General features: G+C 52.8%; 2 protein-coding genes and 1 non-coding gene across 3 annotated transcripts; 2 read left to right on the forward strand and 1 right to left on the reverse strand.

The window, feature by feature from the left end:
* Nucleotides 1–170: 170 nt before the first annotated feature.
* Trnay-gua lies at nucleotides 171–262 on the reverse strand. Its single transcript is given in 2 exon segments — nucleotides 171–206; nucleotides 226–262. It is a non-coding gene; the product is annotated as a tRNA-Tyr (tRNA).
* A 1,840-nt stretch (nucleotides 263–2,102) lies between these two features.
* Nucleotides 2,103–6,835, forward strand: LOC6593064 (telomere-associated protein RIF1). Its single transcript, XM_002018251.2, has 4 exons — nucleotides 2,103–2,257; nucleotides 2,330–4,847; nucleotides 4,919–5,163; nucleotides 5,224–6,835. Exons 1-4 carry the CDS (start codon nucleotides 2,156–2,158, stop codon nucleotides 6,565–6,567), a joined length of 4,209 nt encoding a protein of 1,402 aa, XP_002018287.1. The 5' UTR covers nucleotides 2,103–2,155; the 3' UTR covers nucleotides 6,568–6,835.
* A 202-nt stretch (nucleotides 6,836–7,037) lies between these two features.
* On the forward strand, nucleotides 7,038–16,273 carry LOC6592857 (protein lava lamp). Its single transcript, XM_002018248.2, has 9 exons — nucleotides 7,038–7,381; nucleotides 7,443–7,514; nucleotides 7,591–7,680; nucleotides 7,749–11,651; nucleotides 11,739–12,536; nucleotides 12,602–15,356; nucleotides 15,426–15,546; nucleotides 15,606–15,808; nucleotides 15,871–16,273. The coding sequence occupies exons 1-9, from the start codon at nucleotides 7,316–7,318 to the stop codon at nucleotides 15,960–15,962; spliced, it is 8,100 nt and encodes a 2,699-aa protein (XP_002018284.2). The 5' UTR covers nucleotides 7,038–7,315; the 3' UTR covers nucleotides 15,963–16,273.
* The last annotated feature ends 36 nt before the right edge of the window (nucleotides 16,274–16,309 follow it).

The following is a 16,309-nucleotide window of genomic DNA, read 5'->3' on the forward strand; positions in this document are numbered from 1 at the left end:
GTATAATGAACAAATTACAGAAATAAAGGAAAAATATAAAGATATTTAAAAAAAAGTTGTTCTAGCTAATAATAGTATCCGACTAAGTAGCCGAGTTCAGTATACACGGTTTATGCGGCAATTAAGTATGTGAAAAATATCTAAAAACAAAAAAAATAAAAACTACAAAATCCTTCGAGCCGGATTTGAACCAGCGACCTATGGATATCTTCGGTACGAAACTTTCTACAGTCCACCGCTCTACCAACTGAGCTATCGAAGGTGACAACGAGTTTCTGGCAAAACGGCATTAAGAGACTGGGCGATTGATGGCGCCGTCAAGTACTGCATTACTGGAGGTAGTGAGAATTGAGTTTTGGACAAAAGTCAGTTGTTTTATTTAAATGGATGCAGACTAAATTATTTAGCAATATTAACTTACGTACGTCATTAGCTCCCACAACCTACTAGTTCAGTGATAGCAAAGACTGTACAATACTAAGATGTGGCATGAGGGACCAAAAAGCTGTTCTATGGCGCGGTTTTATATGACAGAGGGCGCGCTCGGGGTTTAAAGAAGGGTATAGAAACTTCCATACGCAGGTTTTTTAAATTTTCGCTCACAAATCGTACTTACGTGTATCATTTATTCCAATAGATTGCATTTACATCCTTTTCGCTCATTCAAAAATTTCTATTTGGCACGCACCACTCGTATCCAGTCGATCGTATCGCGAACCGAACTTGAATCGGGTAAGGACCTCTCTTACCCGATTGAAAACCATGCACACATACCCTGGGGGAAACGGATGTTATAGAATTGTGAATATGTTTGTCATTCCAGGCAAAAACACTTTATTTTCAATATATTTTAATATAAATCAATATTATTTAATATTATTTTCATTATTTCAACGATATTTTAAAGCTTATTGTCTTCTTGTAGGGACCATGAATAGGTATCAGGATCGAGATATATATACAAAACACTCATCATATACATGAATATGTCTAAAAAATGTCAATTTGAGAAAAGTCCTTTATTAGTTACGTTTTATCTTCATATCAATATATGTATATACTTTCATATAAAATTACAAAATAGGGTATACAAAAGGCTATACTACCGCTTACACGCAATATAGCGACTCTTTTTTTGTTTAACTTTTTCGTTTAAACCTTTTTTTACAATAAATACAATAAAAGCAAGGATTAAAAACTATCCAATCTTGTAGAAAATGTATTCATCAACGGGATAAAACTATGTGGGCATTGCTGAGAGATTTAGTTAGTCAGCATTATTCAATGGAATATCAAAATTGAGCAATATGAACGAATTTCCTTTTCCGTTTGTTTTGATTGACCTATTGACTTATTTCGCTAAAACCTCTTTTTACGCAAAATGCAATACAAGCAAGCATTAAGAATACACCAGTTAAATAGAAAATTGATTCATCAATCGTATAAAATTATGATGGCATGGCTAAATGTTCTATATAGCTAGTAATATTCGACGGAAGATCAAAATTAAACAAAGTGGTTACCAAACCTCGACGGAGAACGATTAACCTATTATAAGCCAAGGGGGAATTTCAATTTTCCACCGAAAATAATACAAATTTAATAATTTTAGCACGGTTCAGGTTCAGGTTTTTTTTAAGTTCAGAGGAAAGATCACGGATCTACAAGAAGAATTTACAATCGTTAATATATTCCGCCATTTACCTCAAGTGTTAAATAGAGGGGGCTGAAGTGGGATAAGTTCATACGAGATGCTATATTGTTGTTGAGGAGCAAAAACTGCAATCGCCGTAGCAAGAAAACAAGTCAAGTATTTGAAATAAACCAGTCAAGTAGAAAATTGATTTATTAATCGGATAAAATTAAGTAAGCAGGTCTCAGAGATCCATCTAGCTCGTAATATTCGATGGAATATCAAAATCGAGGAAAATGTAAAATAGAACTGGCTTTCGTCAGTATATTTACGGTATATTTTGGTATATTTCTGACGGACGGTCACACTGTTCAGCAGTTCGCGCGCTTTTCTTACAATTTTTGCGTGATTTTGATAATTTTTTTTAATTGCGTGAAAAAAGATTGCGAGTGGATTTGTATTGCCTTGCAGTGCTTCTTTATATATTTAATAAACTAACTTAAAGCTAACGCAAACGCAGCAATGGACATCGATGACGTTGCGAAAGCGGGAGAAGCGTACCACACAGTGCAGCTGTCGACCAAAGAAGTGTTGGCTGCTGGTCGCCGTCAGAATTATTGCACCGTAAGTAGAATCACGTTCTTTGTTTGTCGTATGAAAACAATCATTTAAACAAACATCGGTTGATGCCCTCAGATGATAGACTTGCTGGCCACCAGCTGCAAGACCACGGGCCTTATAGGCACTTCCTTCACAGATAATGAACTCGTAGAATTCTGGCTGGGCGACATCCTCCCGCTGATGTTCGACGCTGACCGAAAGATACAGAACTGCGCCGTGGCTGCTCTGGCGGAGGCTCTGGTTGCCCTGGACGTGTCGGTGATACATGAGGCCACATGTTGGCAAAAATTAAGGAGCGACTTTATCGAGAAATACACACCGCTGATTGGGGAGATGCGAGATGCAAGGAACCCAAACTGGCACAAGATCTGGACCCTTTTGGTGCAGATAATGGATGAGGAGCTGCTACGGGGATGCACCTACATTAACAAATTCCTGGCCATCGTTGAGATGGGCTTCCGGAATCCAGACCACGGAGTGCGCTCCGAGGCCTTCCTTTGCTGGCGTGTGCTGATCAAGATATTCGCCGCCTATGATGAGCTGGCATCTTCGAAGCGCCTTCGACTGCTCTTGATACCCCTGCGCACCTCTCAGTCGCGCTCCTCTCATGTGAGCGGGATTAAGCTGCGTGTCTGGTGGTACCTCATCACCTGCCTTCACTCAGAGTTGCCAAAGACCTTTGACAATGCCGTCGAGCATTTCCTAATCTTCATCTTCGGCGGCGGACCGCGGGGACTGGCCACCGGGTTGGCCCACAACTATCAGTCGTCCCGCGAGCTCGCCCTGCCCTGCCTCGTGTCGCTGTGGAATGTCGACTCGAGTGAACCCCTGCAGCGTCTGATGCGTGAGCTTCGCCTGGAGCCACTTACCCAGCCCTCACCATTGATGAGTTCAGAGGTCTTGCAGCAGCACTGGCGTCCCCTGCTGGCTGCCGCTGTGGCAGGCATGAAGCTGCTGACCCAGAACGACTCCACGGAGTCGGAGCAGCTGTTGCTGCAACTGCTGATGCGCAACCTATGTCGCGCAATGTTCAGGCTGGGCATTGCCTCCTTTAACATAGCTTGCTGCGGGGAAATCGAGTCGAGTCTGCTCAGTCCTGACGCGTCAGGTGGTCGCATAGTGCGAGCGGTCTTTAACACCATAGCGAGTGAGAGCCTGGAGATGGAGCGGGTGGCCGGCAGCGATTTCCTGGACGTCCTGGAGGCCTACCTGAAACTGTGCCTCAAGGCCAAGAAGGAGGTGCCGCCGGCCATCCTGCAGCGATGCATATCGGCGATTTACGCCACAGACAACATCGATGCCAGCAACCAAAACGAATTTCGTTTGCTAAGCTCTTTTGCAGAGCTCTTGATGCAGCCCAATGAAGAGGAGGATCACGAGGACTTCGCCGTTAAGCTGCACGTCTGGCGGCAGGTGTCCCAGGCCATGACCAACTACCTGCGGGATAATTCTCTCGAGTATCGGCTGCCCCACAATGCCGCCCTGCTGGATACCTGGCTTCTGTGGCCCCTCCAGACCTGTGCCGCCTTCGCCGGGCGGCGCGTGAGCAACGCTTTTGACAGCAGCTTCTGCGATCAGTGGCGACAGCTCGTTCACGCCGGCCAGAACGCCCCCGACCGGAAGAAGTTTGTGGGGGACCTGAAGACAACCTTGATCGATTTGCTAAAAAGCAAAGACGAGCCGCTCTTCTACGAGTTCTTCGACACGTATGTGGCGGCAGTGCTAAAGCTGGGCCTCTGCAAGGATCCGCCCCTGTACAAGGACGTATTTGGCTTGCTCCAGGCCGTGTTTGAGCATCCGACGCAGCAGATCTTGGAGGCTTGTCTCAATACGCTGCGCAATGTGATCCTGGATCTGCGTCAGAACGAACTCATGGTGGTGTTTGATGCCCTCAAGCCGACTCTTTCGGCTGGCATTCAGTGCTGGAACAAGAACAAGTACGAAGGCAGCTTTCTGGATGAGTGGAAACGGTCAATTCAAGAGAAGTTCCGTAAGCTGCAAATGAAGACGATGGCCAACCAGCTAAAGGACATATTCAAGGGCGAGGACCTGTTCGTTATCATACCCTCTGTATGGAGTCTGAACCCGGAGAAACTCACGGACCGCCAGAAGGAGCGTTTTGCAGAGAAGTCGGACATTCCCGCCCTCTACAATGACATGAGCCAGTCCCAGGACTCTAACTCGATCAAACCGTGGACGCCCAAGAAGGTTGTGATTGCCAAGAGCAAGCAGGGAGAGCTGGCCATCGCAGGCAAGAATAATGATGAGGATAATGTCATCGTTATATCGGAAAGTCTGCCCATCGACGAGCCAGCCGCTATTGTCGTCACTCCCAGCCGCAAGGTGGCCAGTTCCAATTCCAATCCCGTTGCAACCACAGAGAAGAATAAATTCCGGAAGCCACGTACTCTGGCGGATCCAATGGAGGAGCGCGTTGAGGAGGTGCCAATGCGTCAGACCCGCAAGCGTGCAGCTCTGAGGGAAGCGCAAACACAGCCACCTGCCACGCCCGAGCGACAGACACGGTCGCCCAAGAAGGCGCAGCCACAGCCACTGCCACTGTCACTGTCTTCCCCCTCTACGAGCTCAGCAGGTAAGCGCAAGACAGTAAACCGAAACTGGTTTGCCCATCGACATGTGTGTAACTATTTGTCTCGCTTTCAGCTGTTGCCAAAATAAATATAGCCAAGGCCACTCCCATGCAGAGTGAAGATCTTTTCCCAGAGGTAGCAGCTACATCTTCAGCTGAGCCTGAAAAATCGGCCAATGGCCCCGAAACCCAACTTACCCCACCGGATATGCCAATGGAACCGATACCCTCCACTCAATTCCTACCCGGAAACAGTGTGGAGGCAACTCCAGCTTCGGAAACCTCCCCAAGGAAATCCAGCGCACGCTTGTGCAATTTGGTGAGTAAACGACGCATACCTTCTGCTGATTATGCTAATGCTTCCTCCCTCTGCTTTCAGAATTCTCCACCGGATCGCAAACAGACCAATAACTCCACGAGCCCCACATTAAGGCCGAAGCCAACTGGGCATCTGACAGGGCGAGGGGCTCAGCTGATCAACATGATTCGCAACAAGAAACTGGACGGCGGGTGCGGCTCTATCTCCCCCTATGCCCCCCTGTCGTCCCGTGTTCAGGTTACTCCGGCCCGTGTACTCGACCGAGCGGAACAGTTGTCCACGCCCACCAGTGAGCTGAACGAGCTGACAGGAACGGATCATACCTCCACCCCCATACAGGCCAAGGATCTGCTGGTGTTCTCGAAGCGCCTACCCTCGCCTTCGGCCAGTCCGTCGGTGAGCATCCTGAAGCGGAAACTGCGCTGTGAGAGCATTGATGACTCCATGTCGTACGAGTCGCCTGCCCTGAAGCGCAAGCGGGTCAGCTTCCACGATCCGCCTGTGTCCGTTACGAAGGAATATCTGCGGGACGCGGATGAGAGTCGCAGCAGCAAGCCCAAGCGTTGTCTGCTGATGGACAAGATCGCCCAGACATCCGCGCTGAAGCGCCGTGGTCGTCTGGACAGCATCATTGAGATTGAGAAGTTTGCCCACGAGCAAACGGCCAGGTCAGCCACAGCGGACAAAACGCTGGACAAATCCTCAGATGTCGTGGAGGAGGATGCTTTCACCACCCTCAAGTGGAACGATTCAACGACGACGGCGCACAACTGTACTCCCAGTTTCCATTCCGGTGCAGCCAGCACTGGAGAGAGCTTCAAGGAGGGGAGAGAGGCCGCCGTCTGCCAGGATGTCGCTATTTTGGACACAGACAAGGCGCTGGACCTGCTGGTGAGCCGGTGCTCCCTGGAGACCGTCTTGCAGCGCTACTTTGACGAGGACACTGGCTCCACTCTGAAGAGTGCCGGCATAGTGGCCAAATTCCTGTCCAGCCAGATGAGCACCAACGATAAACTCAAGACGAATGTGCTGGAGACGCTGTCCGAGAATTACTCCAAGGACTTTTTGGACCACGCTGTGCGCGAGAATCTCTCGTCGGTGGTTTGCGATCGACTCAATCTGCAATCGGTGCTCGACTACATATGCGCCAAGTCCAAGATCAACAACAACTGCCGCAGTAGCCTGTTGGCCCAGATCCCGGACATCCTCAAGAGCGACACTGAGCGTCTCGCCTTAGTCCAGCAGCTGTTGCTGCAGTGGACCCCTAGCGATGACCAACTGTTTGATCTCATCAACCACCTGATACGTTCTCGCAGCGATCGAAACACCAGCAGCTGCAGCGTCGCCGTCGGCAGCCCTGACAATGTGGCCGAAACAGCAGCGGACTCCTCATCCAATTTATAAGCAGATCCAGCCAACGGGAGCCCTCCCGTTGAATCCATTGAAACGACAGCTTTTCAGCCAACATAAATAATTGTATTTATAACATGCTGCTATTGCACACCCATGGATACACACCACTTGGATCTTAGTTAAGCTTTCGTTGATCCTTAAGTTAATTATTTTATAGTCATATCTTGAGAGTTTTGCATTAATTGTGAAACTTTTTGAATACAACTGTCTTAATTCATTTGTACACTAAAAAAAATTAAATACCAGTTGTGGCAGAATACAGACACTGTGCACTCGAATTTCTTTTCTTTCCACAATGGGTTAAATGCGATTATTCGAAAATTCGTAACTTGATTTTGGTATTTTTTCGTACAAAGGCGACTTCCACACTAAAAAAGAAAACGCTTTTAGGGGATATTTCGTCTATCGAAGTCAGGTCAGACTGTAATTTTGCCCAAAAACACTACAACACACGTCATTTGCCACGAATTCCCAAAAACTTCGACTGGAGTTGCACCAGATTTATTATGTACATTTTGATATGTTAAACACACGTCGGTTGATACGCTCTCGTTGCATCCATCATATATCTGCCAATGTCGATAGCTAGCGAAGCGAACTTCAGCAACGACACTACACGACTTTGGAAATATCCTCCAAGGAGATAGCCAGTGCTTTATTTTGTTTTTCCATTATCTAGTTTTTGTTTTTGATATTTAGGTAGGGTGATTTGTAATTGACGCGAGTCGACGACGTCCACATGGCTGACAACACTGCCAGGGATGCTGCTGGCCTGGAAAGTTCATTGGATTTTTCCATTGTCCAGGTGCGTAACCCCACGAAAGAGCTCCCTTGGAAGGATCATTGAGCCCTTGTTCTCTTTGCAGCAAAACGAAAACGAAAATGCCGAAGGATATACGCAGATAACGGGCAGCTCGAATGATTTGTCCCTGTTACAAGTGAGTGCTGTGCTGGAACGGTTTCCCGTTCGTACATCCACTAAATCCAAAAACGTATTCTTTTTGACCTTCACAGAATGTATCCACCAGCACAACGATAGGTGGTGGCGGAGGCAGGGGTAAAGGTCGCCTGGATAGTCTAAAAGAAAATTTGTCCAAACAACAGGTGACTAGAGCCCCCCTTAACTCTATACAATATTTCGTTGTCAAGCAAATGCATATCGATTGCCTTAGGAACGTTTGATGGCACTGCGGGAGCGAGCGCAACGGCGGCCCAGCAAGAGTGAATCCATGGAATCGCTGAAAACACTGGGACAGAAGCTGACCGTGCTCAAGGCGCGGTCTGGTGGCATCGCAGTGAGCGATGCCTCCACTCCCCTGGCTACGCCCACAAAGGAAAAAAAGGACGACTCTCTGAATATTTCGTTGCTGCAGCCTAGTGGCAGTGAAAAAGTTCTGATGCTCACACAGCGCACGGAACAGAATCGGGCGCTGCTCGAACAGCGAAAGCGAGATATGGCCAAATCACTGCTCTCCGTCAGGTCTGGCCTCAGCCAAAGTTACAGTCACAGCCACAGCCACACCAATGCCGATCTGGGCTCCTCGATGACTGACCTACGGCAGGCCATGGCGCCAGAGGCCAATGCTCCCGTCTCCCGACATCGCTCTGCCTTGGATCTGCAGCAGCAGCAGCAGCAAGCAGACGAAATGGACGAGAATCGGATGAAGTTGCTAAAGAACAGGATGAAGATCACCGAGCTCAAACAGAGCCGGCAGGAGCAAGAAATGCTGGAGCTGCGCCAAGAGCTGGCCCGGCGGGCCAGTCTCATCGAGCAATTGGAACTGTCCGGGGCCGAGCTGCAGCGCACTCTAACGCGTAGAGACGAAGAGTTGGAGCAGATGCGTGCAGATGTGGTGCCCGAGAGAAACAGCCTGCAAGAACTGGAGTACTCTAGACTTCACTCTGAGGTGGCGACCATGAAGGAGCGCCTGTCAGAGCTTGAAAACATCAACGACATGCTGGAGACGACGCGATGCGAGCTCACTGAGGAGCTGAGCACGGCGCGAGAGCAGCTGCAACAGAGCAGCCAACCCGAGTCGACTACCACAGAGGTGCAGGTCAATGAAGAGCTGGCCAAGCAACTGAGCGCCCTCCAGGCAGCCTACGATGAATTGCGGCGGGAGGCCGACTCCCCCACAAAGCTGGAGGTGAGCGACAGCAACGTCTCCGAGCGTCTGATCCAGCTGGAGGCGACGATAGCCGCGCAGTGCTTACAACTGGAGGAACAAAAGGCGGCCATGGCCAGTCAGAGCGAAGAGCTGGCCGAGAAGACAACTGAATTGAATGTGCTCAATGTGAACCTGCGCCTGCTTGAGGAGAAACTCGCCCAGAGCAGCCGGAGCAAGCCGCTATTTCTGGACGAGGAGGACTCCTCGGCGGCCAGCGAGCAGCTGAAGGAAGAACTTCAACAGCTGAAGCAGAAGCTGGACGAGTCGAACAAGGTCAACATCAAGCTGAAGCTAAAGTGCAAGCAGGCCGAGAAGCAGTTGCAGAAGATTCAGGCCCAGGACGGCCAGCAGGAACTGACCGCTTTGGCGGCCGAGAACGAGACTCTGCAACAGCGAATCACTGTGCTGGAGGACGAGAAGGGCCAGTGGCAGTTGTCCAATATGCTGGAAGAGGGGGATGGAGAGGCAGAGGGACAGACGCAGCCTGAGATCAATCCACTCCAAAGGGAGGCAGTCCGACTACTGGAGGAACAGAAACTGGAGTTGCAGCAGGCCCTGGAGGCTCTGCAGCAGGGCAACGAGTCCGCCCGCGTGGAGTCCGAGCTGAGCGAAGTCCACTTGGAGGAACATCTCTCTCAGCGCGTCCAGCAACTGGAGCAGGAGGCCCACGAGCAGATCCAGCAACTGCATGCACTCCAGGCCGAGAAGGAGGCACTCGACAAGAAGCTTTCGCACTATGTAAACGAGAACATGGAGTTGCTGGACAAGCTGGAAAAGATCAGTGCCTCCAGTTCCGCCGAGTCCATCGAAATTGTTGAGCGGCCGTCGCAGCAGCAGCTGGAATGCTTCGCCCCGCGTCGTCCGGCCAGCGAGGGCGATGCCCAGGAACAGAAGCAGCAACAGCAGCAAGAGGAGGAAGAGGCGTCGGCGGCGCCCATTCCCCGGCTGCCCAGTGTGGTGAGTGAACTTACTCAAACGGATCTCACGGCCGATGCCAGCGAGAGTCTCAACCTGCTCAGGGAAGAGCGCAGCGAACTACTCCAGAGGATCGAGCTGTTCTCCAACGAGCGACGCGAGGTGCTCGAGAAGATGGAACAGCTGACGGCGGAGAATGGTGACTTGCAGGCGAGACTGGATGGCCAGAAGGAGCAACTGATGCGCCTAACAGCTGACAACTCCCGGCTGGAGTCAAGATTGAGCGAAGGACATCAACTGAGCGAGCGCTCGAACCTCTCGCAGGAGCTCAGTTCCATGCAGCGCTCCTCAGAGGTGGTGGCCGCCCTCGATGCCGGCGAAGGTGGTCCCGCCCTCTTCGACAAGTGCGAGCGATCCCTCAGCAAATTGAACTCCGAGCTGGAGGCGTACCGCAAGGCCGATCGCCAGGCCAAGATCAATGCGTCCAAGAAATTGGCCAAGGAGGCCAAAAACTGCCACACCCAGCTGACGGAACTCCTGCAGAAGGTGAAGGAAGCCAGCACGGCGGTGGAAACGGTCACTGTCGTGGAGACAGTGGTAGCTGTGACGGCTCCCAATGGCAAGGCTCTGGCCGAGTACGAAAAACTTACGGCACAGAATGCAGAGCTCAAGGCAGAGCTGTCCAGGCTGCGCCTAGAGCTAGAAGAACTCCAGGATAGCTACGAGCCAGCCCCAGCACCAGAGCCCCAATTGGCCATTGCAGCGGTGGATGAGCATCAGGCAGATCTGGCAAAGGAAGTGCAGAAATTGCAGACTACCCTGGAGGAACACTTGCAGACAATAGCCGATCTTCGCGGCGGGGAATCCGAACACCTGCAGCAGATAGCTTCGCAGGAAGCCAAGCTGACGCAGCTCCAGCAGCAGGTGGAGCAGTTCCATCAAGTCCTAAACAACAAGGAAATGGGTCACGAGAAGTACATGGAGCAACAGACGCGGATTCGACGCGAGCTGGAGGCACGCGCCGAGTCTATGGAGGGGGAGATGAGCATACTCCAGGCCCTGGTTGCCGAACAGAAGCAGCAACTGATTGAGAATCTCAGCGAGAGCGAGCACACGCTCAATCTGAAGATCCTGGAGCTACAGTCCGCCCAGGCGGAGATACGGGAGCTGCGCGCCAAGGAGGAAGATCCCGGCCATCTCAAGGAGTCGCTGAGGGTGAGCAAGTCCCTGGCCGCGCAACAGGTGAGCGAGCTGGCTACCAAACAAGAAACGATCGAGGCCCTCAACCAGCAGCTGCAGGAGTTGTACCAGAGCCTCGACCAGGCCAAGCAGGAAGAGCAGCACAAGCAGCGAGATCTGCGCGAGAAGCTAAAGAAGTACGCCCTCAACCTGAAGAAGCGCAGCCAAGAGAACGCCGAACTGGAGCAGAAGCTCAAGGAGCTCTCAGAGCGGCCCCAGGAAGCGGCCATAGATCACGAGCTGGTGGTCAACCTGCAGCAGCAGGTGGCACGCCTCAACGAGGAGCTGAAGACCAAGATCCATGCGAATCTGGAGAGTCGCGACGCCTTGCGCCAACTCAAGCAGCAGCTCCAAGAACAGGAACATCTCCTGCAGCAGCGCGACGAGGAGCAGCAGCGTCTGCACGTGGAACTGCAGAACACGGTCCGTGCCAACACCGAGCTGCGACGCGAGCAGGACCAATGGGAGCAGCAGCAGTCGGAGCAGAAGCACAGTCTGGCGGATCTGTACCGCCAGCTCGAGCAGAAGTCCACCAAGTTCGACAAGTCCAAGGAGGTGATCAAGCACCGCAATGCCACCATTCAGGCATTGCAGCGCGAGCTTCAGCAAGTGCGCCTGCAGCTTGAGGATAAATCGGAGCCAGCAGACGAGCCCCGCAAGGAGGAGGCGCAACTCAGGGTCCAGCTGCAGGAGGCCCAGGAGCAAAACTTGCTGCTGGCCCAGCAGTATGCCAGCGACAAGGCCGATTTCCAGGTGAGTGACAGTGCTGAGAGTGAGAGAAAGCGTACGCGAATGAATGCAGAAATCGTTGAATACTACTACTACTACTACTATTTCCAGGTGACCGTCGGCCGCCTTGAGACCATTCACGGAGGCATCCAGGCCAAGCTGCAGCAGGATGCGTCCTACATCGAGTCCCTCGAGTCGCAGAACACGGAGCTGCTCGCCAAGAACGCCGCCCTGGAGGAACAGATGGCCAGTCTGGCCAACCAGCAGGCCGCGGCCCAGGATCGGGCCAGTCTCTTCGAACAGCAGCTGCAGCAGAACTCCTCCCAGCAAAAGGAGCACGAGACGCAGCTGCGAGAGCGCGTGCGAGAGCTTGCCGAACGGGAGCAGGCGCATAACCGCCAAATGGAGCTTCTGGCCGGCGAGTCGGAGGATTCCCGCGAGCAATTGGTCCAGCTTCGAGCGGAGTACGAGGCGCTGAGGGTCAAACACAGCCAGTTGATGGCCCAGGCCCAGGCGGAGCGCGAAACGATGAGCAGCCACAGCGAGGAAGAGCTAGCCGATCTCCGCGAGCAGCTGACCCTCAGGGAGTCGGAGCTGCAGCGCCAGCGGCAGGTGTACGATGCCAAGCTGGCCGCCAAGGCCACCGAACTGGACGAGATCGAGTGCGATCTCAATGCTCACATGGAGCGCGCGACTGCCGAGAGTCGCGATCTCACCCAGCAGCTGGAACGGGCCCAGGAGCAGATCAGCCAACGGGGAGAGGACCTCAGTCGTGTCAGCGAGGAGCTGCAGGAGGTGGAGCGGGAACGTTCCACCTTGAGCCGCGAGGTGACTCTGCTCCGGCTGCAGCAGGATAGCGCCGAGCAGGACGTCTTGGAGCTGCAGGAGCTGCGGATGCAAGTCATTCAGGTATAACAGAGGCACACTGTTACAAGTGTATTTCAAAAGTTACAAAATGTATTTATACCACACAGGACAAGACGGAGATGGACAACCTGCGCTCGCAAATCGACTCGCTCTGCGCGAACCACACCCAGGAGCTGCAGCTCCTCCAGCAGCAGATCGCCGAATGGGACACCCTCGGCCAGAACCAGACCGACGACCAGGTCTACATCGAGACAGAGAACAAGCGGTTGGCCGAGCAACTAGTCGAACTGCAGGCGCGCCTTGAGGAGCAGGCCAGACAGCTGGCTGTCGCCAGACAGAGATCATCGGAGCCATCTGTTTCCGCTTCCTCCGCTCCAGCTGCATCCTTTTTCTTTGCCAGCGATGCCGCTGCGGCTCCATCGCCCTTCGACGAGATTGTCCAGCCACCGAGGAACTTCAGCCAGCAGTTGTCCGCTGCCCCTCCCCAGGCCACGCTGCCTCCTCCACCCACAATCGAGGATTTGCAGCGGAATGTCTCGGATCTGGAGAAGCATGCCCAGGACCTGGAAACCAAGCTCTTGGCCCGCAATCAGGCGGTTTCCGACCGGGAGCGCCGTCTGGCAGAGCTGGAGCGACAGCTGCACGAACGGGATGAACAGCTGGCAGAGATTAGGGCTGCCGAAGAGGAGCGCGAGCGACTTGCAGCCCTTGAGAAACTGATCCTACCGACGGCGGCGCCCTCGCTGGATATGTTCTTTGGCGTGGGTGGCCCGGGGGACACTGTGCCGGATGCGGCCACCCGTCAACAGCTGGACTGGGGTCAGCCTCAGGCCGAGCCCGTGGTTGAGCCAATGATTACACCAAAGAAAGCGTACATCTGCCATCCGCAGCAGGAGGGGGAGCAGGCAATCGACTGGGGCGTCGACGAGGATCCCTGGGCAAGTGCTGCAGCCGCCCAAGCCACCCAGGACACTGAGATTCGCACACAACCCGATGGTGAAGCACTGCACGCGAAGATTGAACAGCTTGAGCAGCAGTTGGCCACAGCCGAACAGCAAAAGTCCGAGCTTCAGACGAAAACCGCAAAGCTATTAAAACGCCTTAAGGAGTACAAGAGCAAGGCCCAGGTCACAGTCACCGCATCGGACAATGACCTCGACGGGGCCATCATCGAGGAGCTGAAGCATCAGCTGCAGTTGCAGGAGGCCCGTCAGGCAAAGAACGAGGAGCTTTTGCAGCAGCACTCCCTCGAGAGGGAGAAACTGAGCAAGCGCATCGATGTGCTCACCGCCGGAAATGATCGCATGGCCGAGTTGAAGGAGCGCCAGGACAGGGACGTGCAAATGTACCAGGCACGCATCCGCGAGCTCCAGGAGAAGCTCACCCAGCTTGACCAATGGGATGTACCAGCCGCAGTTGCAGCCCCACCTTTGGATGCGGCGCCTGTGGATACTGCACCCAAGGCCAGCGATGCAGAGTCCCTCGTTCAAATTGAAAATCTACAGGCAGAAAATATGGACCTGAATGCCGAGTGTCAGGAATTACAGTCACAGCTGCGGGAGGAGAGGCGTCAGGCCCAGTTAGCAGAGGAGACGGCTGCCCAGGCCCAGGCACAGCGGGAAGAGTTGAGAGAACATCTGTCTCAGTTACAAGCGGAGCTGGAAGAGCTTCGAGGCAACCAGGTGGAGGCTAATGAGCTGCAGAGCCTCAAACTAGAGGTGGAGCAGCTGAGGAGTCGGCAGTCGGAGCACGAGGAGCTTCGTACCCAGAAACTGGATCTGGAACAGGACCTGCGGCAACGGCAGGCCGAGATTGAGGAGCTGCGACAGACCCAGCGACAAGCCGAGCAATCAGTGGCGTCGTCCGCCTCGTTCAGTGACGAGCAAATGGCCCAGCTGCAGGAGAAGGAGTCGGAGATTGTGCATCTGAAGCAGCGCATCGAGGAACTGATGCGCGAGGACCAGACCGAAAAGTTGGTGTTTGAGATACTGACCAAGAACCAGGACTTGCAGCTGCTGCGCATGCAGATCAAGCAACTAAAAGAGGACAGGGAGGAGCCTCCACCTCCGCCTCCGGTGACAGCAACAGAGACAGATCAAGAGCTTCAACAGCTGCGGGCGCAGTGCCAGCAAATGTTGCTGGAGAAGTCCGACATGGAGGAGGAGTTGCGCGTGCTTAACAACCATGTGTTGTCGAGCCTGGAGCTGGAGGATAAGATGAAGCACACGGTTCTCGAGCTGGACATCAAAAACATTGAAATAGCCGAGCTGCGCAAGTCCCTGGAACTGCTCCAGCAGAGTCAGAGTCCAGCACAGATCCCGGATCTGGATGCCCTCAACAAGCAATGGGAGGCGGTGGTGGAGCAAAAGTGCGGAGAGGTGGCCAGCATCTGGCAGGAGCATCTTTCCCAGAGGGAGGCTGCATTCAAGGCTGAGATGGAGCAGCAGGTGCAGCAGCAGCAGATGCAATATCCTACTCAGTCAGCCGTTCCCCAGGCAGAGGACAGCGATAGCTTGCAGAGAATGCAGAAAGCCCTGGAGACGCAAGAGATGGAGATTGTCACACTCAAGGAGCAGCTGGCCATTCGCTCGGCCGAGTATGCTCGCCTCGCTGCCCAGTACGATCCCTTCCGGCTGCAGCATCAGCGACCCGGCGGCACTGGTGCAGAAGACACTCAGTCGGATTACGTGCTGAAGGCGGATCTCGACTATGCACTGATGATGCTCCATCAGCGAGACATGCGCGTTGAAGAGATGATACTCGAGCTGGGCCAGTTGTTGCAAGAGCGCGACCACCTGCAGCTGAAATTGTCGGACACTCTGCGGCAGTTGGAGGCAGAGCGCGTTCGCGCCAGCGAGGACCGTAAGTTCCACTTAAAGTTGCCTTGAAGCCGGTTCCGATTGCTCATTCATTTCGACGTTTTTTTTGCAGCTGCACTGGCAGCCAGTGCCGCGAGCAGTGCCACTGCCTCCTCATCGACCGCGTCGAGCAACGCCAGCAGCATCGATCTGGCGGCCGTCCCCAACTCCAGAGGCAGTGATTTGAAGCAAAAGTATGTGTCCTCCAGTTTACCCTTATCGTGCTCCTTAACTATATACCTTTTACGAACAGATTGGCTGAGCTGCAAACGGTGAAGCACTCGAAGGACAAGGTCATTGTGGACGAGCGTCAGCAACGCGTGCAGCAGATGGTTCATCTGCAGAGGGACATGGCCAAGCAGGGATCTGGATCGGCGGCAGTGACGACTGTAACTCCATTTGGATCTCCAACACCAATAGCAGCAGCCAGTCAACCTCCACATGGCGGGGATATATGTGAGTATCTACTCTGTCGCACCCTTGCTCACCGACTAACCAACTTCTTCGTTCACTTACAGCCCAAGCCGCGCCTCGTTCGCCCACGATGGGTCTCATGAACTGGATACTGGGCAACAAGATTGAGGACGACAGCCAGCATGCCTCCAACTGATCGCAGGAGCACGCTGCCAATCTCCCCCAAAAGGCATCGCTAGATCTATAACTACGAATCATTACTATAATTTCGCCTTCAACTCGTTCGTTTCCTTGGTGATAGCGACAGCTACAGCGTTAGTGTTTAATTTTCTATATTGCGTACCTTGGCTAAACGAAAGCTATTCAGAGGATCAGATCATCCTCAGAGGAGAAGATGAAACGATTAAGAGAATTCCGATTTGTTCCAATGCAATAGGCAGTACCTTTTATGTTGTAGATATGTAAAAATTGTATAAAAAAAGCAAAACGAAAATACAAAAAAGAAAATTTAAGAGTAAAAAAGAAAGAGGTTTTTCAGTACGC

The sequence above is a fragment of the Drosophila persimilis genome, unplaced genomic scaffold (assembly GCF_003286085.1).
Source record: "Drosophila persimilis strain 14011-0111.01,24,50 unplaced genomic scaffold, DperRS2 tig00000002-arrow-pilon, whole genome shotgun sequence".
NCBI classification, from domain to species: Eukaryota; Metazoa; Arthropoda; class Insecta; order Diptera; family Drosophilidae; genus Drosophila; species Drosophila persimilis.